The sequence below is a fragment of the Nematolebias whitei genome, chromosome 1, assembly GCF_014905685.2.
Source record: "Nematolebias whitei isolate Nwh7 chromosome 1, NemWhi1, whole genome shotgun sequence".
NCBI lineage: Eukaryota > Metazoa > Chordata > Actinopteri > Cyprinodontiformes > Rivulidae > Nematolebias > Nematolebias whitei.
In genome coordinates, this window is record NC_056498.1 from 48,965,401 (window position 1) to 48,988,738 (window position 23,338).

At 40.9% G+C, this 23,338-nt stretch overlaps 1 protein-coding gene across 1 annotated transcript in view; it reads left to right on the plus strand.

Moving 5' to 3' along the window:
• Window positions 1-23,338, plus strand: part of lyst (lysosomal trafficking regulator) — a 77,103-nt gene that overhangs the window by 10,799 nt on the left and 42,966 nt on the right. The window contains exons 3-9 of the mRNA XM_037678125.1: window positions 2,886-2,976; window positions 6,673-8,758; window positions 12,120-13,068; window positions 13,155-13,316; window positions 18,454-18,610; window positions 22,304-22,512; window positions 22,608-22,674. Coding sequence (XP_037534053.1) covers window positions 2,886-2,976; window positions 6,673-8,758; window positions 12,120-13,068; window positions 13,155-13,316; window positions 18,454-18,610; window positions 22,304-22,512; window positions 22,608-22,674 — 3,721 coding nt within the window. The remainder of the gene's footprint in view (window positions 1-2,885; window positions 2,977-6,672; window positions 8,759-12,119; window positions 13,069-13,154; window positions 13,317-18,453; window positions 18,611-22,303; window positions 22,513-22,607; window positions 22,675-23,338) is intronic.

The following is a 23,338-nucleotide window of genomic DNA, read 5'->3' on the forward strand; positions in this document are numbered from 1 at the left end:
AAAAATACTTTTATAAATTAAACACTTTGAATGTTACAGGGGTGCACGATATTATCGTCATGGTATCGGTATCGGATGATATTAGCGATAAAGTTAAATATCGGCCAGTCCATCAAAAAAAAAAAAAAAAAAAACCTCACCGATATAAAAGGCTTCTGTTTTAAGTTAATTTTTAATTTAAGAAACTGTCAAGTATATCTATTAATGCACTACTCACTTGTCGCTTGTGAACAGGTTGAGTTTAGATTTGTGGAAATTTACAAACTTGCACCGTTCAAGTGTTGTCATTGTGTTAGAGAGAGTAAATGTCATGAATTAATTTGACATTAAATATAAACCAAGTAAAAATGTTATATCAGTTTCAGTTCCTTTTTGGCTTCTGCATTTGGTAGCAGGCCAAACTGGCAAAGACCATGCAGAATAATGTATTTTAATCCCACAGCAGAGAAAGATGTGTTGTCTCTGTAAGTGGGTCTGGGAAATATCGGTATTGGTATTGGTTATCGGCCAAATAAGTTTTAACATATTGGCATATCGGATATCAGCCAAAAATCCAATATCGTGCATCCCTAGAATGTTACATTATGCAGTCTCATGCGATATCCGTAGATGTCAGGCTCGGAGTATGTTACGAATGACTCTCAGCTACTACCACAAAACATTTAGCTCGATCTCTATCAGACTGGCTGCATTAAAGCAACTTTTGTGTTTGCTAAGGAAAGCTTGTCTTTAGTGGCCATTTTAATTGGATTAACTCCAAAAGTTACTCAGTTGAGTTCAGATGGTTAATAGCAAATTTTTAAACGAAGATTTTGTGCAATGTGTTAGTGCTATAAATAAATATGTGCTGGAGATCAGTCTCCGCTGCCACCACTCCAGATTTTAGGTCAATATCTGTCGAGTTCAAAAAGTTTTGGCTGATTCTGTGTTTTTTAGGTTAGTTACCTGCCTCAACCATCAGATATCTTTAAATCTATCCAGTGGTTCATGAGATACGTTGCTAATTTAAAAGCAAGTTTTATCAAATGGTAAATGTCTCCCAGCTACACTCAACGAGATAACCACTTAAAAACTCTGCCTGTTCATGCTGTGAACATAAGTTGAATATTAATTGCAATACCAACTTCCATTTTGGTGTGTGGCTGCATCTAGGCATAAAAAAGGTTCCTTTCCAAAAATGGGTTGAAGTGTCAAAATCCAAGATCCCCCCCAAAAACAAACAAACAAACAAAATCCTAATCATCATTGGAGGAAAGTATGCTTTTAATTTTTCATTTTGTTTAAAAGTATAGTTTCCTAAAATGATTGGGGTGGCCCTTGCGGTGGCCAAAGATTAATCTAAGGGGGTCAAGGCCACCAATGGCCACCCCCTGGCTCCGCCATTGTGCCTGACGGTGGATAAAATTGCTCCCTCCACACACCAGATCCCTCCTCTGGTCATCTCGAACAGCACAAAAACAAACCTTCCTCTCTTCTTATCCACTCCGTAACGTTTCATTATCTTGCACCAAAAACATTCAGGTTTACTGGCATTGGCTCCAGAAAAACACTCATTTCCAAAACAACAAACATTCACTATTCAAATCCCTCAGACGGGGGATGCTTTTTTAAAACTAGTTTTCAAAAACTTTTAAGCATTGCCGTCAATTTGTCGTTTGCATTTGAACCGAGAGCAATTTAAGTTAGAATTTAAAATCAGATATGGACCAATTCATCGGCTCAAGTTAATCTGTTGTTAAATTTTGTTCATCAAAAATTACACATTAGAAGAAAAAACTATTGGTTTTGGTGTTTTATATCTTCCTTTAGCCGCCCTGACTTAAATCAAACATAAAATCAAATCAGTCGATTTCTATTTCAAATTATATTATTTGGTTTTACAACACAGGGTAGTGTTTTTAAATTACCTTTGTTCGTGTATTTCATCCTAAATACTATTTTGCACTAAAATATAAACTAAAATCAGAAGAACAATTAAAATATGAGCAAAGTTTTTATAAATTTAGGTAATTTTCTTAGTAAAAACTAATAAAAGACACATTTTGACCGTTTACTGCTAAACTTTTGGTTTAGTATTTATAGAAAAGCATCGAGTTAAGCTGTTGTATGAAATATTCACACTTCGAGCTCTTAAATTACGGGATTAAAGCGCACCGGATTATAAGGCGCATTAGGCGAAACCAAAACATTTTGACAGATTTTTGAGCGCCGTGTACCACATAAAATTGGTTCGAGGTCAGTAAGCACAACCAGGATTAATACATGAGGTGCACCAGATTATAAGGCTCACTCCTGATTTTTGAGAAAATTAAAGGATTTAAAGTGCAACTTATAGTCGGAAAAATACGGTACTTCTTGTTCAGAGGTTTGCCATGAAATGGTAATGTTCACCTTGCACATTGGTCAGGACATACTTTAAGAGATTAATAATCTCAATGGATTTCTTTCCTGGTAAAATAAAGCTTTACAAATTGTAAATCTGCGTATATGAACAGAAAAGTTAATTCTTAAGCCACAGAGTTCTGTTTTTCAGAGCAGTCGACTTGTTTTGAACGTTGTTTTTTTATGCGTTACAAACGATCACGTCGATCGTTTTAATTAACACCTGCAGGAGGAATCCTCTGGATACACATGGAATCCAGAAGTACTCAGTCTGTCGTGCAGCTGCTACTTTGCTCCCCCCCCGCTGAAATAATTTGTAGCTGGAAACGCTTACATTGGATCCAACAATGAGACGGGTTCTGTAGATGAAACCGAACTCAGACGGATGTTTGACTTCAGGGCTGAGACGAGTGTGACTTGCTGGGAGTGTCCTGGCGTGGACTCGGAGTGCAACGAGCCAGAGGAGGCTCTCTAGGTAACTCTGTGTTCTGTCGGGTTTTCAGGAGCTGACTTGTCGAGAGGAGCTGCTCAGGTTGCTGCTGTCGCTGCTCCCGCTGGTCTGGAAGATCCCAGTTCAGGAGGAGAAAGCTCCAGGTGAGTGTGGACGACCGCTCCTGAACTTCCTACCTGCGCTTTACGTTGGCATTTTAATGTCGTCACTTGACTGTTTCAAGTTCCCTCGTCGAAAAAAGTACAATTTCTGGTAAATTTCAGGAAACTTTCCAGGTTTAAAAACATATTCCAAATTGGAAATAGGGGATTTAAAGGAATTAACTGGAAATTTGGAGTACTTTAAACAACCTGTATCACAAATCCAAGCAAAAATATAAACTGTGTTTTGTCATGGGCAAATAATTCAGTAAACTTTTATAAGTTCATAAAAGTAAATTTAAACATGACTGATGAGTCTCAGCCGTCTTGAACTTGAAAATGAATGTTTTTTACATTTGTGTTCTTTTAATCTTGTAATCTTTTCTAAATTTATTATTATTAAATTGGTGCCACTTTACAATAAGGCTCCCCTTTATAGATGGTGAATAAATAGTTTATAGATATTTGTTTGTTTTGTTTATTTATTTGTTTATTTAAGGATCCCCATTAGTTTCAAGACACAATAAAATACCCAAGACAAAAACAAATTCACAATATAAAAATTTAAATCAACCATCTCAATAACATTACAAAATGACAAAATACTTTAAAACACATTTAAATTAAAAACGCGACAATTCACCAGTTCCAAAGTTAAACAATCTTCATTTCCATTATAAATTTATAATTTCATCAATTCAGTTTTATTTCATTATCTATTATAGATTTTTTAAGATTCTTTTTAAAACTAACATGATTAGCAATTAATGTAATTACAGAAGGCAGCATGTATACAGTACGTATATGAAGGCAATCATATAAGTGTCTATAGTTGTAGATACTTATAATGCAGTGATAAAGTACAATATTATATCCTAAAAAAATAGGTTTACAAAAGCTTATTGTGCTTACAAGGTAGTAACTTAGTCTGAAAGGTTGAATACAACAACTCTAGATGAAATGTATAGGTGGCAGATTTGTCTCTATTTGGCAACAAACTGGTCAGTTTTGTCTCCGTCACCCTTAATTAATGCATAATAAGCTGTTATTAATGATTTATAAAGTGTTATAGAGAATTAATAATGCATCTATAAACTGTTTATTAGCCATCTATAAGGAGAGCCTTATTGTAAAGTGGTACCGTTAAACCTTTATTTTACCAGGAAAGTAATCCATTGATTATTAATCTCTTTTACAGGGATATCCTGTCTAATGTGCAAAAATGCATTTCATTTATTTATTAATTTATAATTTTATATGCACAACTCTGAACAAAAATATTCATGTGACATGTTTTTTTTGGTCATTGTACTCGCATGAAAGCTAATTGAAAATCAGTAAATAACAAATCACCAAAAAAAATCAATTGAAATGACTAAATACAACACAGAAATTGACGAACGGCAGCCGATCATTTTCGAGGGTATGATACCCGTCATACGGTACGTCACTGAAATCTGGTTGTTTTATTACAGATAAAATCATTTTTCTCCAACTATATTCAAAATCTCTGTTGAGGACAAACCTCCAATGTTTTAAATCCAATATCTTTTGTGTTTATTTCTATAATTTCTTGTTAATTCCCTACAGTTGCCACGGAAAGTTTCCAACTTTGAAAATTCCCTGATTAATGCAACCCAGGTCGCTACATTTGAATTTATTCACGTTCTTTACTGTGTCAACATTCCCTGCAGTTCTTTTAGTCCACACCTGTTGGTTACCTTTATTTGATCCTTTATAATTGTTGCATTTTTTTTAGGCACCTTTTTTTTTAGTATTTTGGCATTATTCAGATAATTTCAGCTGTTTTCAGATAAATTCAAGTTATTTTTGGTAATTTCTGCCACTTTCAGCCCAATTAACTTATTTCTGCTTATTTCAGCACCTTTAAGCTTTTGTCTGCTAGTTTAAGCTTTTTCTGCTATTTCAGGTACTTTTTAGCTGTTTTGCGATAAACGTAGCTTTTTCAACTAATTCCACTTCCTTTCTTGGTAGTTGAAGCTTCTTTCTGCCTTTTCAGCTACTTTTCAGCTATTTTTTGTTGCTAATTTCAGCCTTTTTTAGCTAATTTCCTAATTTTTGTGCTAATTTCTGCTCATCTAAATCTAATTTAGCAAATATGTGGGTTTTTTTTGTTGCTTTCTTCTGCTAACTTAGGCTTGTTCTTCAATTTCAGCTTTATTTCAGCATGTTTTTAGCTAATTTCAGCAGCTTTTCAGCAAGTTCTTCAGCAATAAGCATTCACATTGCATTTTCACAGTAAATGCAGTTTCTCTAGTTGATTTTGAGTTTATTTAGTTCAGCGCTACAGATCTGTGATTGTCATTTTATAGATTTGTCAGTTTTTTGGTTTGCCTTTTTTAACAACTCTTAAGTTATGAATTTTGTCATCAAGCACTTGTGTTGCATTTTGTTCGGTGGGTTTGTGCAAAAGCACTGAGATGTTTTATTTTGGTTTTGATTGGTTTTCTGCCCATCAGTGGTCGATAATAACATGAAATTTTGTAAATGCTGCGCGGTGCGCTTCATTCGTTTTGCAGTTCAGTTATAATTTCTGACCACGTATGAGCGTTTTGATTGAGGAGGAGGAGGTGAGCGGTTGGACGAGCTCGTGACCCAAGAGTGACACCAGCATTTAGTACAGAACCGCTGATCGTCTCTAACGTGGACCTGAGACATTTTTCTGTTAATTAATTTTTGTTACTGGAACTTCTAACAAACGGGCTTTACCACTTGACATGCATCTGAGCGTCAGGCCCCTCACTAGGTGCCTATAACAATATTATCTGTTTCATACCTCTACATTAAAATCATAGCAATTCCTTCAATAAATGCTTGTCACCCGCCACTTTTCCTGCCAGAGTCTTGGACCAAGATAATTTTTTTTGTTGAGAAATTGATTTTTTTCTGTTTTCGTCAGGCGTTGAAAATTTAATTGAAGCTATCACACTATACAGCCTCTTGTTTATCTCGGGGTTTAGAGGACACCCCCCCCCCCCCCCCCCCCCCCCCCGGCATAAGTTGAAAAACTAGGGATAATTGTACAAATCTTAACAGTAGTAAGTAGTAGTTTATTCTAGTATTTATATATAAAGTCTTTATATACCATTCCCATACTCTGGTAATATTCTAAACAATGTTTCTACTAAGCGTTCTAAAAAAGCACAGCATGCCATGATCTCTGTTCTCTGCCACGCCCACTTCTCTGCCACGCCCACTTCTCTGCTGCAATCACACTCGTCACCTCCCAATCTCCCACCTTCTGTGTAAATAAACAATTTAAATTTAAATACTGTAATATTTTAAATAATCATGAATTGTTTATTTAACATATTACAGTATTTAAATTTAAATTGTAGAGAAGAGAAGCGCAGCAGGACAGCAAAGGGTTAACCCCTCACGAAGCCGCTGCAGCACGGAGCAGAAATGTGGGCGTGGCAGAGAGCGGAGATCATGACAGGCTTCAGGAGGGAGCTTCTCCCTGCACCTGTGGGCCGCACACAGGTGCAGCAGGTGCTAAATCATTTAAAATAATTTATTTTAAATAAACGATCCATGGCTCATCCATCAATCAGCCAATTGTGTGTCATGTCCAGTTTTACTTTGAAAAACTGCGAAGTAGCGAGGGACTACTGTATCTGGTCACTCTAAAAAGTTTAGAACTAAATAAGTCTGATTGTTCTCTCTGTTTCTTGACAGATTTCATCCTGCCGTCCCTGCTGGAGGCTTTCCTGAACCGGGACGTGAAGTCCTTCCCTCTCAGAACCGGACAGAAGGCTTCGACAGACGAGCCGAGCTCTGGGAGAAGGACTCGCGTCGGCAGCGGCACGTGGAAGTCACGGCGGTCGCGCAGAACAGCGCAGAGATACTCGGTGAAAGATGCTCGAAGGTCCCAGGTCTCCACCTCAGATTCAGAGGCCAACTCCGAGGACAGAACTGTCCCGGGCTCAGGCGGCGCCAGGAGCCGGCGATCGCACGGCTCCACCCTCCAGGTAAGCTGTCAGCATCATCGCTCGGAGGCGTCGCAGCTAACCTCCACCGCCACCAACACCGCAGAAACCATGAGCGCGCCGTACCCCAGAGCCCCAGGGTCCCAGATGGTGGACAGCGAAACCCTGACAGACCCGGCTGCTGTATCGATCTTTAACCGCATGGAGAACTCGCCCTTTGATCTCTGCCACGTGTTGCTCTCCCTGCTGGAGAAGGTGTGTAAATTCGACATGAGCACTAGTCACAACCCCGGCCTGGCGGTCAGCGTCGTACCGACGCTCACAGAGATCCTGACCGAGTTTGGCGATTGCTGCGGTCCAGGTGGGGGCGGAGGTGGAATGGGAGCGGAGGAGCTCGCCGGAGGTTGGACGGAGGAGCCGATCGCGCTGATTCAGAGGATGCTGCTACGCACCATTCTGCACCTGATGTCTGTGGACGTGAGTCAGAGTGACAGACTTCCAGACAGCCTGAGGCGCAGCCTGACGGACCTGCTGCGGGCCACCCTCAAGATCCGCAGCTGCTTGGAGAGACAGAACAATCCTTTTGCTCCGAGGCCCAAGAAGACTTTGCAGGAGGTCCAGGACGACTTCTCATTCTCCCGTTATCGCCACCGAGCGCTCCTGCTCCCAGAGCTTTTAGAGGGGGTGCTACAAGTGCTCCTTAGTTGCCTCCAGGCTTCGACACCCAACCCCTTCTTCTTCAGCCAGGCTCTGGAGCTCATCCACGAGTTTATCCAGCACCGGGGGCTTGAACTCTTTGAGACCACGGTGCTGCGGCTGGAGGGACTCAGCCGCGCCCGAGACTCGGAAGTGGGAAGAGAGGCTTCGGAGCGGTTACGTGGCCTCGTCGCGGGGGTCTTCAAAATAATCAGCGCTGTCAAGAAGGCGAAGTCAGAACAGCTGCATCAGTCTGTGTGCGCCCGCCGCCGCCACCGTCGATGTGAGTACTCCCACTTCCTGCATCACCACAGAGACCTGTCCGGTTTGCCCGTCTCTGCGTTCAAACAGACTGCGAGACGCAACCCGTTCGAAGAGGAAGAAGGCTCCGAGGGGGACGGCGTGCGTTACCCCGAGCGCTGCTGCTGCCTGGCGGCCTGCGCCCACCAGTGCCTGCGGCTCCTGCAGCGCCTGTCGCCCAGCGGGCCGGCGGTGCTGCAGGTGTTGGCAGGAATCCAGGCCGTCGGAATCTGCTGCTGTATGGACCCTCGTTCAGTTGTAGGACCCATGCTGCACGCCTTCCAGGCTCCAGGTCTGCGCAGCTACCAGTCTCACGTGCTCAGCGTGCTGGGAAGGCTGGTTTTAGACCAGCTCGGTGGGGGTCAGCCGTCTGAGAAAGCCAAGCTCGCTTCGTGTAACATCTGCACTCTGGACAGCAGCCAGCTGCCAGGCCTGGAGGAGACTCTGCAGCAAGGAGAACCTTCGGCTGTTCCTACTACTTTACGTTACCGCTCCCAGGGTATTCTGCCCAGCGGAGGGGGTGCAGAGGACATGCTGTGGAAGTGGGATGCTCTGGAGGCTTATCAGGATCTGGTGTTCGGTGAGGACCAGCAGCTGAGCCAGCAGATAGCTGGCCACGTGTGTCACCTGACCCTGCGGGGCAATGCCATCGTGCAGTGGCAGCTGTACACGCACATCTTCAACCCTGTGCTGCAGAGAGGGGTGGAGCTGGCCCACCACGCCCAGCAGCTGGGGGTTTCTACCGTCTGCACCCAGGTCTGCAGCTACCACGCACAGTGCCTGCCCGTGGAGGTCCTGCTCATCTACCTGCAAACGTTACCAGCACTTCTTAAATCGAGGTGAGACATTGTAGTTTTACATCGCACAGCTAAGACCGCCAAATGTAGCTGAAATTTCCCTCGAGATAAATAATTAGTTTTCCTCAGCGACACGAGACGTAAAACATAATCCGCTCACAGCCGGATACCTTATCTACCCAGACAGGGTCTGTCATCCGATCTGTCCTTTTGGGTCATTGCTAATTGATGCTAATCAATAATTTATTATCGCGCTGAGACCGGAGTAAAAGCTGGAAAATGATCAGCTCTTTATGTAACACGGTCGTCACGTGTTTCTTGTCCATTAACTGCGTTTTCCAAACGCAGCCAGAAACATTTTATGTCGGTTAATTCACACAAACGGTCCAAAAAATGTAAGTTTGAGTTTTGATATGTTTTTTTTTTCACATCAATATTTGTGATAAATTGTTAAATAAGTCTAAATGGTTTCCCACCTCCAGCCCAGTGCATGCTGGAACATTAGATGGTTTATTTACATTTTCACAGGAGCTCTTTTTGTTTTGTGTCCGTGTTTGAAACTCTGTTGTCGTAGCCACTGATTTAGTTTGATCTGGTTGTTCTGCAGCCGTAAACACAACAGGTACCTGAACTCAGCACGGATATTTCAGTCAACTTTATGGTTGTTAAATAAATGTAAACAAAAAGTTTTATCTGCTAAACTGAATGTAAATTACTTTCAAATAAACTGCGGTCTGGCTCCGCTACCATGGTTAACCAATGCTTACTGCTACTTCCTGTCTGACAGGAAGTTGTTCCCATAATCATCGATACGGCAGAGACCCCAGGAATAATGTGGATATAAGAAAACCCATTGAAACCATAAAAGTAAACTATCTTTACTCGTGGAAGTCTGCGGGTGATAAAAGACAGTGTCTTTAAAGCAAGACTATCAACGCTCAGCTTGAAGTAAATCTGTTGTTTCTACAAACAAAACAAATAAAATCTTTCATGCGTTGCCTCAATATGGGCCATGTTAAAGTCTGACACCTGTTGGATTAACACCTCGTCACACAGGTAAAACGATGCATCGTTAGCGTCCTTTGTAATATTTGTTCTGGTCTTATTATTAAACACGAATCTCAACGTTGTCAGTCGTTCTTGGACTGTTAAACTAATGAAGTGAATTCCTCATGTCGAGGTCAAAAGGTTAAAGTTATTCCTGAATCGCCTCTGAGCAGGTCACAGGTACGAACAGACGGCTCCATCTGCTGGGCCAGCCAAGTCGGTCAGGTGATTATCCTGTTTGATAAGACCAAAATAAATGTTGAATTTAAAAGTGCAAGTTTGTCCTCGCATGCGTTTAGCTGACATGGGTTCATTCGGTAACACTAAACTGTTATGTTCAGGTAACCAAATATTTTGTCGTCTTCAGTCTCTGAATTGAGTGAAAACCATTTGGAGATAAGAAGAAAGTTTAAAAAAAAAAGGATTTGAACCAGGAAAGAAATACCTACATCCTAATTTTTGTTGTTTTAGCTCATGCACCAAGCCGAAGACGACACTTTTATTTCTGTTCACATTGAGATTGTGTTTGTACTTGAGTTTGTAACTGCAGTTAATTTCAGGGTTTTGTTTTATAATTAAAGCCTCGTTTGGAAAACAAAAACATTTTTCTAATTTAAAAAGGTAAAAGTGACTAATTCAGAATCGTATTTTTGAATCTGTACGTCGTGCTTTTAAAAAAAAACACTCAACAGGAGGACGAACATTTGTGTTAAAGAAGGCAGAAGTTTAAACTTTTGAGAAATAAACCTCTATAAACAGCTGCTGTGTTCTTGATCAATTTTATATCTATGTAATTTTTATTTGTTAGTTTAAGTTGTCATTAGATTCAAATAAAGTAAAAAAACAAAAAAACAATTACAGTACATTTACCCCAAAACAACAGTTTTTTAGTTTATCTACTGTATTTTTCGGCCTACAAGTCGCGTTTTTTGCATGTAATAGGTAAAAGTGGCTATTAATGACACGATCAGCTTGCCATAGCCTGCCACCTTCGTCCAGCTCTGGAATCGTGCCTGGAACAACCGTCAAATCAGCTTCATTTCGCTGCACCTCCCCGGTGAAATGCAGCTAATTTGACCATTGAAATGCATTTATTAAGTAAAAGTTTAACTAAGACACACCTTTACTATAATGTCGCGCAAACAAATAATTGTTTTTAGGTGTTTATCTTGTTAAGTTTTGAAGAAATGCACAGCGAGTCCTCCCTCTGCGCGCTCCCACTTCCGCGAGTCGGCTTTTGAAACGCAGCTGATTTGACCGTCAAAGTGCATTTATTAAGGCAAGTTTAGACTGAGACACACCTTTGCTACAATGTCGAGCAAACAAATAATTGTTTTAAGTGTTAATCTTGTTCAATTCTTGTTAAAGTCCTCCCGTGCATGCTCCCGTGGCCACCATTTGGCAGCCGATCAATTTTTAGCACACCAGTCCACATTTCCAGGTTGTCAGCGATGACGCCTAATAAATGTGACTCATATGGCAAAGCCATGTATTTATGTTTTTTTTTTCTTTTCACTTAGACATATTTGGACTGATGCGACGTGTACGGTGGAAAATACGGTAATTTGATTAGAAAGTGTAATATCCGAGAAAGTTGCTTTAAGTGTCTGCAGAGAAAATTAACTCCAAGATGCTAACTAAAAGTTAAGACGCTAGATGCTAACTGAAACAGAAACCTTTAAACGCCAACTAAAAGTAGCAAAAGAGTAGCTAAAAGCTGTAAGTTTGTTAGCTTAAAATAACAAAACACTAGCTAGGCTAGCTAAAACTAGCAGACAGCTAGGAAAAAGTAACAAAAGGAGTTAAAAACTAAAAGGAGCATAATACATACAAGCTAAAAGCTAAAAGTCATAGAGTTAACTGAAAAAACACCTTAAAATTAAAAGTAGCCACATGCTAGCTAATAGTAGCAATAGTCTGTTGTAAAGTAGCAATAGGCTAACTAAAAGTAGCTAATTTTGAACAAAAAGTAACACAGTGCTAGCTAAAAGCAAAAGGCTATCCAAAAACAGCTAAATGTCAGCTAAAAGCTACAAAAAGCTAAATTCTAGCTAAAAACTGGAAAAGGCTAGTTGAAACTAAAAGTAGCTGAGTGATTTGAGCAGTTATGAAAGTTATAAAGTTAAATGTTTTAAAACATATTAATGTTACAACCAAATGTGTCCTCAATGAGCTGAAGGTTTTGTTTACTGCACAGCTAAAAAAACACAAAGTGTGAATTCTGAATTGGCATCGGCGCAATCGTTTCTTTGGGCGGGCAGCCAAATTCTACCTGACGGCAATTTCTTTGAAAAAGACGAAAATCTTTAGGGTTTAACTTCAATGCATCATAAATGTTTGTATTTCCTGGTTGCAGGGTGGTACGAGGCCTTTTCATCAGCTGTAACGGGCTCAACCAGGTGACGGAGCTCGTGTACCTGGACCAGACCCGGTCTCTGGCCTTGAAGGTGTTTGAAACTCTGATAATAGGTATCGGACCTCAGCAGGCTGATGGAGTTCTCCAGGAACTGGAGGGTGCTGATACCAAAGACAGGGAGGCCGCCCTATGTCTGGCTGATGAACTGGGGTCCCGAGGGGTCGGGGAGGGTCCGCAGAGCCTCAGCAAGTTCTACGAAGGCCTGAAGGAAGCATATCCGCATTGTAAAAGCCATAGTGGGCAGGGTCGTGGGCCAGGGAGCAGCAGAACGGAGATCCACCTCCACGTTATCAACCTCTTCCTATGCGTGGCCTTCCTCTGCGTGAGCAAAGAGGCCGACTCTGACCGGGACTCCGCCAACGACTCTGAAGACACCTCAGGTTACGACAGCACAGCCAGTGAGCCTCTAGGTGGGCGGCTGCCCTACCTGTCCCCAGACAGCGTGGCCTTGCCCTCCAAAGAGCAGCTGCGGCGCGCTGCAGATGTTTGGTCGGTGTGTCGGCTGATCTACATGGCCAGCCCTTTGTTCCAGAGACAGTTCTTCAAGCTCGGAGGACTGGACGTGTGCCTGCGCCTCATGACCATGGTCATCCAGAAGCTCTCCTGTAAAACAAAGGACGGCAAAGCAAAGAAGAAGAGAGACGGTAGAGGGAAAGGCAGCCCCGAGTCCACGGTTCCAGCTACCTCGCTCGGACCTGAGGAGACCCCTCGTGATTCATCGGACGTTCACGTTGCAGGACTAGGTGAAGGAAAAACCAAAGATGTTGCAAAGAAGCTGGAAGACGAGTGGCAGCTACAAAGTATTCGTCTCCTCGAGGCCTTGCTAGCTATCTGTCTGCACAGCGCTAACTCCGCCATGCAGAGGACAGAACCTGAGCTTTCATATCAGGTATGCTTATATCTAAAATCCAGTTTTCCTTGAACACATCAACCATTATTCAACCAGTAATCTGTTCCGTTTGAACGTTTTTCCAGCTTCAGTCTGTTGAGGACACCTTGTTGGAAGTAAGAGACCAGCTGTCTCGCTCAGGGGTGGTGAACTCCGACCTCGCCGTCCCCCTGTTTGACTCTCTCCTGCGAGTGGCCTTGGCTGAGGCGTCTTCGTGTGCGGATGTTACCGAGGAGAAGCCAGACAGGGTGAGTCCTGCCCCGGATCCGGTGTCGGCAGCTGCATCAGTTTTTATAGTTTAAAGTTTCTCATTGGATTTTACACACCAGGTTCAAGGTCACTTAGAGGTTATTTTGTAAATAGCAAATTACCATTTTTGATCAATAAAACAGAGAAAACGGCAGCTAAAAAAAATGACACATCAACTAGAGAAAATGCATTTCCTGCGAAAACACAGTGAAACATTCACACTGTTATTTTCAGTAATCAGGTCTTCAGTAATGCTGAAGAACCTGCAGCTGACAGTAGCTAAAAACATGCAGAAATGGAAGAGCAAGCCTAAGTTAGCAAAAGAAAGCAGAAAGAACACATATTTACTGAATTAGGTTTAAATGAGCAGAAACGAGCACAAAAATTAGGAAATTGGCTACAAAAGCTAAAATTAGCAACAAATAGCTGAAAAGTAGCAGAAAAGCTTAAATTACCAGAAGTAAGTGGAAGAAGCTGAAATGAGCTAAAAAAAAAGTGTAATTGACTGAAAAAGCTCAATTTAACACAAAAACTGTTAAAAAGTAGCTGAAATAGAAGAAAAAGCTGAAAGGAGCATAACAAACTGAAATTAGGCAGAAAGTAGCAGGAATTACCAAGAAAAACTTAACTTTATCTGAAAACAGCTGAAATTGGCTAAAAAATAAGTAGCTGAACAGGTAGAACAAGCTTAGCAGAAGGAAGCAGAAAAAACATGTTTGCCCAGTTAAGCTGAAAGAACCAAAAATGCACAAAAAGAAGAAATTATCTGATAACAGATGAAATTAGCAACAATACAGCTGAAGAGTAGCTAAAAAAGCCAAAAGAAGCTTAAATTAGCAAAAGGAAGTGGAGAGAGCACAATTTTGATGAATTAGGCTGAAAAAAGTTTAAATGAGTACAAAAATGTAGAATTTGCTCCAAAAGCTTAAATTAGCATAAAACCCGTTAAATAATAGCTGAAATAGTAGAAAAACCTGAAACTTGCAGAAATAAGCTGAAAGGAGCGTAACATGCTGAAATTAGCAGAAATAAGTTAGAAGAAGCACAAAAATGTTGTAGTTCGCAGAAAGAATTTTAAAGGAGCACAGAACAGCTGAAAAAACAGCTGAAAGTAGCTGAAAAAAAGCTAAAGTTGCACCAACACCAAAAGTCATAGCAGGCTTGTCCTGAAAGAGCTGAACGTTTTGATTTATGATTTGACGAAGTAGCTTGAAAACTGCGGGACGAGAATCGTGCCAAAAAATGTACAGAAGAAAAATGTATCACAATAGAGCGAATGCTTCACGAACATTCACGATAAAAACACTCAGATTTATTTAAGAGGTTGTTCCGACGACGATTATGACTCCGGATGTTTTGTTGCGTCGTCAAACTCACGGAACGCCTCGTATCTCTGCCACATTTTACCCAAAACAAAGAACGCGTCAGTTCAGTTTAACAGACGGTCCCGGTGGGTGAACGTACAATTTAGTCATAATTCATTCTTTTTTTAATGTAACTGAAATATAGTGCGTAATATTTTGAGCATTTACTTTAGGACCATGGGGGGGAAAGTTCTCTAATTTCATTTAGATCTAGATGAGATAGATTTGGTTTTGATTCATTTGATTTCTCCCCAGTTTCATCTCTCTTCTGTGCTTTTGTCTATTTTTAACCTCGTTCCCGCCGGCCTCCACATGGACTTGTTCTGCCACGTGAGAACTAGAAAATTGGAATAAATCACACAATTCGAAAAGCACTAATAATCACAGGATTTATTTATTTTTCCTGCGTGTCGTTCATCATCCAGTAAAAACTGTGTCGTAGAGAAACGATGATTGCTGAAATGTGCGTAGCTGACGTTTTTGACTAAAACAAACCTGACAAGTCAAGTTTTACTAGAACATTTCAGAACATTTTTGTAGTTGAATCTTAAAATCAACAAATCAAACACCTGCATTCTGATTTATGAACTGCATAGGAAGAGTAAAGAGACTCAAGATCAACAGAAATGTTAAAGCAGCTGAAGTTGGCTTATTATGGTCACCATGGTAACCGCACACCTGTGTCCGTCACTCCCTGACCGCTAATATGAGAGGCAGACATAAAACAGACTGAAAAGTAAGCCTCAAACAAACGGTCGCTGCGTAAAAACTATAAGTATCTTAAAAATTCTTAAACGTGAGCGCAAGAAGACGTGATGGTCACATGTGAATCTTTATTTTTCTATTATTTTGTAACGTATGAGATGTAATGAGTTTAAAAAAAAAAACCTTTCTAGTTTTGAAGAGAATGATTTGAGCTAAAATTCATTTTTACTACACGCAAAAAAAGTTTTACAATAATATAATAATTACTAATTATTGTCAAATTTCAAACGATATTATCGTTTGTCGCAATAGTTTCTGAGGCAGTCGCTCAGCAAAATCTGTTATCGTGACAGACCTGTGTACGTTGTTTAACAGCGAGAGACGCGCTGGGTGAAAGCAGACAAAAATACCTTCATTTTGAGGTAGAATTGTATTTTTACTGAAAAGAGTTATGGGAGCAACAAAGACTTGAACATTTTAGACAACTCATTAGTTAGTGACATCATCAACTGTTGGCTGAACATTCTGAGAAAAAAACCCTGTAAAATTCATCAAGCTAAACTGTGACTGTGTAAAAATGGTAAAAAAATGTCAACTTGCCAGTTCAGATACTTTCTGTGACCCGTTTAAAACTTGAAGGATGTTCCTGCTGAGGAGTTCGCCCGAGTTGCAGAGCTCTAAAGAGAGCAGGGCCGTCTCGTCGGTTGCACCAAAATCCCCTTGATTTGCGTTTATTTTCTCACTTTTCCTGTGAATTCTGTCTTCAGTGTCACTAACAAAAGCCAAAACAAACTTTCCCTCGTTGTGTATTATTTGCAAGTTTTATTTCAAAGCTGCACAATTGGCACCCTTAATAAGTAGTGTTTTTTTTTTTTTTTTTGTATGAAAGGAGCATAAAGTTTCCAGTTTTAATTTCACTTCATTGGCTCCCTGTCAAGTCCAGAATTCAAAATCTTACTTCTAACCTACAAAGCCCTCAACGACCTAGCTCCATCTTATATTACTGATCTTATTGTTCCTTATTTTTCTAACAGAGTGCTTTGCTCTCAGACTGCAGGTTTACGTGTGGTTCCTAGAGTTTCCAAAAGCAGAATGGGAGGAAGATCTTTTTCACCAACTTCCAGTTTCTTTCCCGTGAGGCAGACACATGTCCAGTTTTAAGACTGGGCTTAAGACTTTCCTTTTTGATGAATCCTATAGTTTGAGTTGGCTTGTTATGCTGCTATAGGCTTAGACTACTAGAGGACAAATTGACCTCATTCCTTAAAATTAATAGTTACAAATGCGTAAAAGTGAATAGTTTTCATTTGAGACTATTTCTATCTTAACGTGATTCTTGACCTGCCATTGTGTATCTATTCCTCTCAAACCCAGCCGGTTGAAGCAGATGGCCGCTTGTCCTGAGTCTGGTTCTGCTAAAGGAGGGGTCTGCAACCTTTACGATCAAAAGAGACATTTTTACACCTTCGTTCACTAAATTAAGTGTTCAGAGCCGCAGCGACCTGCTGACTGTGATTATCAACTGGTGGCCCATGGGCCACTTTAGGCTTGGCTTTTGTTCCCAGTAGGAGTGACATAAAAATATCAATAAACGTTAAAAATCATTACATATTTTCAGCTTTTAACATCATTTAATTTAAGATAACTGAAAAGACCAGATTCTCGTAAGGTGGGGGGGTCGGGAGGATAGTTACAAAAATACTATGCAGACCTATGTGATTTTTTTTTTTTTTTTTATTGTGGAAAAATTTATTTAGTAAAGAGAAAAAAGTATAAAGTTAGTATGTTTTAATCCTCGTACTAGTTCCAGCGTTCACATATTTGCAAATGACAAGAAAACTGCTAAAACTAGTTATTTGTTGTTGTTGTTTGTGTGACGACCGATAAAATTCAGTTTTGGTCAAAGCTTGAAAGAGCCACTGCAGAGGGGCCGCATGTGGCTCCAGAGCCGCAGGTTGCAGACCCCTGTGAGGGAGTCTTTCCTTCCCACTGTCGCCTTCATGCTTGCTCAAGATGAGAGTTCTGAGATGGAGTTAAACTCAAAGCAGTCTGCTCCTCGGATAAATAATATTAAATGATTATTTTTATATATGAACGTTTCTGTTCGGTGCCCTGAGACGACTTCTGTCGTGACTTGGCTCTTTATAAATAAACTGAATTAAAGAGGACAAAGCAAGTTTCCAACCAGCATTACCGTATCTTCCCACCATGTTGCTGCGTGTCTGTTATCTGCCTGTTGAACAGTAGAAACACTTCTCACATTTTTATGTTGGTCACGTTGCTGCCGGCTCTGTTCAGGTTTTTAAATTTTTTTTTCCCAAATATTCAGACCGTCAAATATTACGACCCAGCTTTGCTCCTGGGAACGAGACGAGCACTAAAAGGTGTTTGAAGATGATATCTTCCCTTCACGTTGCTGCCTCGTACTGGACGCCCCCCCCCCCCCCCCCGTCTCGTAGCCTTTTCGTCCTAGATGCGTCTTAAAATGACCGTTCGCCTCTTCCTGGTCCAACGTTTCCAAAGAGCTCTTTCCCTGTAAGCCCAGCAGAGTGTGATGTTCACTTGATCGTGACAAATATGTGCAGCAAAGATCCAATTTTGGACTTTCACAACAGTTTATCTACTGGACCTTTGCCACCAACAACTAGCTGTCAATGCTGGGATGTTTAACCTTTATGTGTCGTTTTGCTGTTACAGGGTTTAGTTTATTTAATTATTTTAAGTGTTTTACGAGTGGTGTGGTTTTGCCTTCGTACCGTGGGTGCACACAACAAGGAACTGGGCTGTGTGAATGCCGCGCAGGTCAGCTGATATTTGTCTTATGACCAAAATGTTGCACTTCTTTCCCCTCTTGTGTTTTTATTCACCGCGTAAGCGTAAAGAGCGCTGCTTGTCATGCTGGATTTACTTGAGCATTAAAAGCACTTGATTTCAGGATCTTCTTGGTAAGCTTTTTACAACATTTTTTGTTTCTCGCCAAAATCACAAGGCGTGGGTCTGGCTGTAGTTGAAGTGCCTGCCGTTGAGAGTCCGCTCGCCATCGTTATCTTTGTTTGTTTGTTTGTAGAAGCTCCAGGTGTTTGCCGAGGGGGCGGCCCCAGCAGGCGATCTTTCTGAGGAGGTGGATGAGGCGCAGAGCTGCAGCGTCAGGCTCCTGGGGGAGGAGGAGGGCTACGACGCTGATAGCGAAAGCAACCCGGAGGACATGGCCAGGCAGGAAGAGGGTAGGTCCACACTCACAGGCTCCTTCTGGTTACTATAGCCACAAATCCTCACACTTTTCACTTCAGATTAATTTTTTTTGACGTTGGGTTTTATTTTAGAAACACTAAATCACTCGAGGTCCTCTTGTCTGCTCCACGTGTTTTTGTTAGCGATAAACGTCATCAAACTAATCTAGACTGATTGGGAGGTCATGTGCTGCGCTCAACCTCTAAACCTGTTGATTCTTTTGGGTCTTGGGAAATTTTGTTTCTCACTCAGTGGTTTTGTTGAATTGCTTTTCACGTTCCAGTGTCCAGAGTTGAGCTGCTTGTTGGGTTTTTTTGGTGCCGGCAAAACGGGCCGGTTGATTTTAGTCAAAACAAGAAGCCCAACATCCTCCTTTGGTGGCTTGTAGAAGATATTTAGCAATAAGAAGTTGCTTGTTTTTAATGACATGGCAGAAAAATGGCCTCTGCAACCTCGTAGTTCAACGATGTAGCGTGATTACGCTCTTTTTACTTCAGTACTTTGAGAATGGAGCCATTGTTTTAGGCTCTTACAACTGCTGGCAGCAAGACTCTTTGGCCTCATAAGCTTTATCTTGTGACTTGACGTCTCAGATGAAGACTTGAGATTTCTTGAAACTTCTTGCATAACATAAAACGAGTAACATTCGCTTCATTCAGGAAAAATCTGAAACAAATTCAGTTATTTCTAGCTAGTAAAGTGCAGTTTTTTTTAAGTATTTTATTTCATTTTCTGTTTGGTTCGGTTTTATATATAAATCAACTGTAAATTTTGGATTATCTGTGAAAATGTAGAGTTCTGAATGACAGCTGTAGGAGCTGATAGCTAAATTTAGCAAAACCTTGCTTAAAGATCAAAGTAGCTTAAAGCTAGCACAAACAAAACAACTAAATGCTGTTTAGAAGAATTAAGAAGCCAATTGAGAGCTAAAAGTAACAAAACATCAAAATTAATTAAAGCTAAAAGATTAAAGATTAAAATTAAAGTTAAAAGATTAGATTAGTAAAATGTAAACTTAGCAAAAAGCTAGTTAAATACTAAAAGTAAGAAAAAAATACCTAAACTCTAGAAATAGTAAGACAGGCTAAAATTCACAAAACATGACCAAAACCTAAAAGTAGCTAACTGCTAAGATAAAACAAATTGCTAGTTGAAAGCTAAAATTAGTGTTTGTTAACTTTTTAGCCAAAAGCTTAAAGTAGCAAATGGTTAGCTAAAACCTCAATGTAGCTAATAGATAGATAAAAATTAAAAGTAACAGACGGCTAGCTACATTTGGCAGAACGTTAGCATTTAATAAAGTTAGCATTACTAGCAAGGGAGTGGTGGCGCGGAGGTTAGAGAAGGCGACCTTGTGATCGGAAGTCGCCGGGTCAACTCCTTGAACCGACAACGTCAAAATTTGGTTGGAAAGGTGAAGCACCCACACCAGCCTCCACCCTTATTTGCCCCTTTCTGGGCTCTTGAGCAAGGCCCTTAACCCCCACCATCTGCTCCCCCGGGCGCCCAAGATGGCAGCTCTCTGCTCTACACAGAGAGCTGTGGTAGCTCGGTGGTCTGTGGTGTCGTCAGGAAGGACATCCGGCGTAAAAAATAATTGCTAAGGCTTCTTGCGAGTTAGTTGGCTGGTTGGCTGGTTGGCTGGTTGGTTGACTGGTTGGTTGGCTGGTTGGCTGGTTGGTTGGCTGGTTGGTTGGTTGGTTGGTTGGTTGGTTGGCTGGTTGGTTGGCTGGTTGGTTGGTTGGTTGGCTGGTTGGTTGGCTGGTTGGTTGGCTGGTTGGTTGATTGGTTGGCTGGTTGGTTGGTTGGCTGGTTGGTTGGCTGGTTGGTTGGTTGGTTGGTTGGTTGGTTGGTTGGCTGGCTGGTTGGTTGGTTGGCTGGTTGGCTGGTTGGTTGGTTGGCTGGTTGGCTGGTTGGTTGGTTGGTTGCAACCCCTGAAGAAGGGAAACAAGTGTGCATGCTTAAATTGTGAGTCATTCCACATTTTTTCATGTCCAGTTTCTGGTTTTCTCTCGCTGGTCTCTTCTGTTTCGTCTCGTCTGTCTCGGTGTTGTCAGACTGTTACATATTCGTTGGAGTAAGATTCCTGGGACTGCTCGGAATCGAGGCATTTTTAACAAACAGGAAAACTTTGAGGTTGCTCGCTTTAATTAAACCACAGACCAAACCTAATGGGCAGAACTACGGGGCGTTAAGTGTGGCGGGAAATAACCGTTTATGTTTTTGGGTTAGACTCTAGACTTTCAAGCTTCTTTTGAAGGAGACGGACCAAATGAGATTAAACTGAGACCTCCAGTCTGACGGCCTAATTATAATGACTGGACCCGCGATCTGACGCAGATTCTCAACTTATCTCACCCCTCAGGCCCTAAGTGTGCTGCCGGTTCTTCCTGAAGGGCAGTAAAGTGACAATAAAAGATTATTCTGTGTTTTATTAACAAACAGCTTTTTGTGCTGCTCGAATTTGTTCATCGATGACGTCAAACTCACAACTCTTTGTCATCAGCTTTATTTACTAATGTGGTTCAGATTTGCTTAAAACTTTTTAATATTAGGTTTTATATTTTCAATCATTTAGTCTCCCTACAGTGACTCAAGCAGCAATAAACTATTTTAATTTTAAAATAAGAACATGGGAAATTATTTTGTCTAATGAAAGGTGAACAATCATGGCAAATGAAAAAAAAAATCTAGCCGTCAAAAGCCTCGAGGCAAAATGGTTCATTTCTACTTTGCATAAAAATTAGGGATGCACGATATTATCGGCATGGTATCGGTATCGGCTGATTTTAGCGATAAAGTTAAATATCGGCCATTCCATCAAAAATAACTCACCGGTATAAAAGGTGCTTTTTATTTGTATGACTGTTCAAGTGTCATTGTGTTAGAGAAAGTAAATGTCATGAATAAATTTGACATTAAACATAATCCAAGTTGAAGTGTTGCATCATTTTCAGCCCCTTTTTGGCATCTTCATTTGGTAACAAGCCAAATTGACGAAGACCGTGCAGAATAATGTAGTATTTTAATTCCACAGCAGAGAAAGATGTGTAGTCTCTGTAAGTAGGTCTAGGAAAAAATATATATCAGTATTGGTTATCGGGCAAATAAGTTTTAACATATCGGCATATTGGATTTTGGTCAAAAATCCAATATTGTGCATCGCTAATGAAAATGCTTTGTTTGTGTTTATTTAGTAAATGCTGTGTCGAAACCCCTTAAGCAAAAATATGTTTGATTAATGGCAGCATGTGCATTTTTACTCGAACCATAATATTTAAGTTTGGTTAGTTAAAATGTTTAGTCTCTCACGTGGTAATCTTTGTGCCCAAGTTTATGTTTGGTAATGCACAACAACATAAATGCAAGTCAGAAATCATGTCACGGATATTTAAACAGTTGGAAATGATTAATTAGTCATTAGTTACCGTTAATTAGTGTAGTCAAGAAGTTTAAACGAGATTTAAAAAATGCTAAATGTGTTAATGTTACCTGGTGGTACACTGTAGATGTGCGTCAGGAAGCTGGTGGTCATAAAGGAGGTCCTGCTGTGCTGCACTTCTGTAAATCACGAGGGAACTCCCTCGTATCTGAAGCACTGTAACCACATGTTTTATGACCATTTTAAACGTCTCCACGTTTTGCTGCGTCTCCCATCTTCCCGGCTGACTTGTTGCTTTCTCAAGGGGGGAAGGTGGAGCCGGCCGGGCTGTGCGAGTTCGCTGCGGCGGACGGGCCGGGGCGTGGCGTGCTGCTGTTCCCCGAGATCTGCTCGATGGAGCTGCAGCTTCTTGCCTCCGGCTCCCCGGACCTGGAGGTTCTCGGCCACGTGTTTCACAGCCTGCTGGGTGCAGTGCGTGCCAACTGCCGCAATGCTGCTTTGCTCTACGACCAGGTCAGACTGAATACTTCTTCCTCTTTGTCCTAATTGTCGCCTTTAATTGTCTTTCTTTTAAAAAAAACTCATCCTGTTGCTCTGATTTCTCACAGGCAGGCGTCAAAACAATCTTAAGTGGCTTCCACAGCATCCTCAGTCAAACAGACCCCTCCTTTACAGGTTGGTTGTCTTATCTGTCTCAACATGATTTTATGGGTGGCATCGCATGAAAAATGCGGCTTGGCCTCCAGAATTCAAGTGTAATGTTTAGATTGGCTACTTTTAGTAATTCATGGGAAAATCTGTACTCGCATGAGTTTCTGGGGTTTAACTCTTTGAACTTTGAGCTACAATTAATATGACTAAATCAACTTAATATATGTCAAAGCTTTACTTTCTGAAATAAACCTCAGATTTTTTTTCAGTCTTTATATTTTTAGGTTTGCACTTTTTTCACGTACTTGTGTTTTCTCTGCTCGAATCACTTTATTTACCAACTTCTAACGGTTTTGAAATAAAACATGCGGCTTAATTAGACAAACTGTATCATTCGTCACCAAACTTTATTAAACAGTCGTCAATGAACTGTGAGGAAAAGTATAACGGAGACGAAGGGGATTTTGGCGAAACACGAGTATTTAAGCTCTACAGCTCGGACATATTTCTCAGTGGAAACATCAAAGTTTAAACGGGTCGCTGATTACTTAACTGGCATTTTGATTTGTGCCAGTTTGATAACGTTGTTTACCTCGAAGACCCACACTCAAAGGCAGGAGAAGATTTTTAATCAGCATTTTACATGCAATGACCCATTCAAAACATACTTGGATACATAAAACATGGA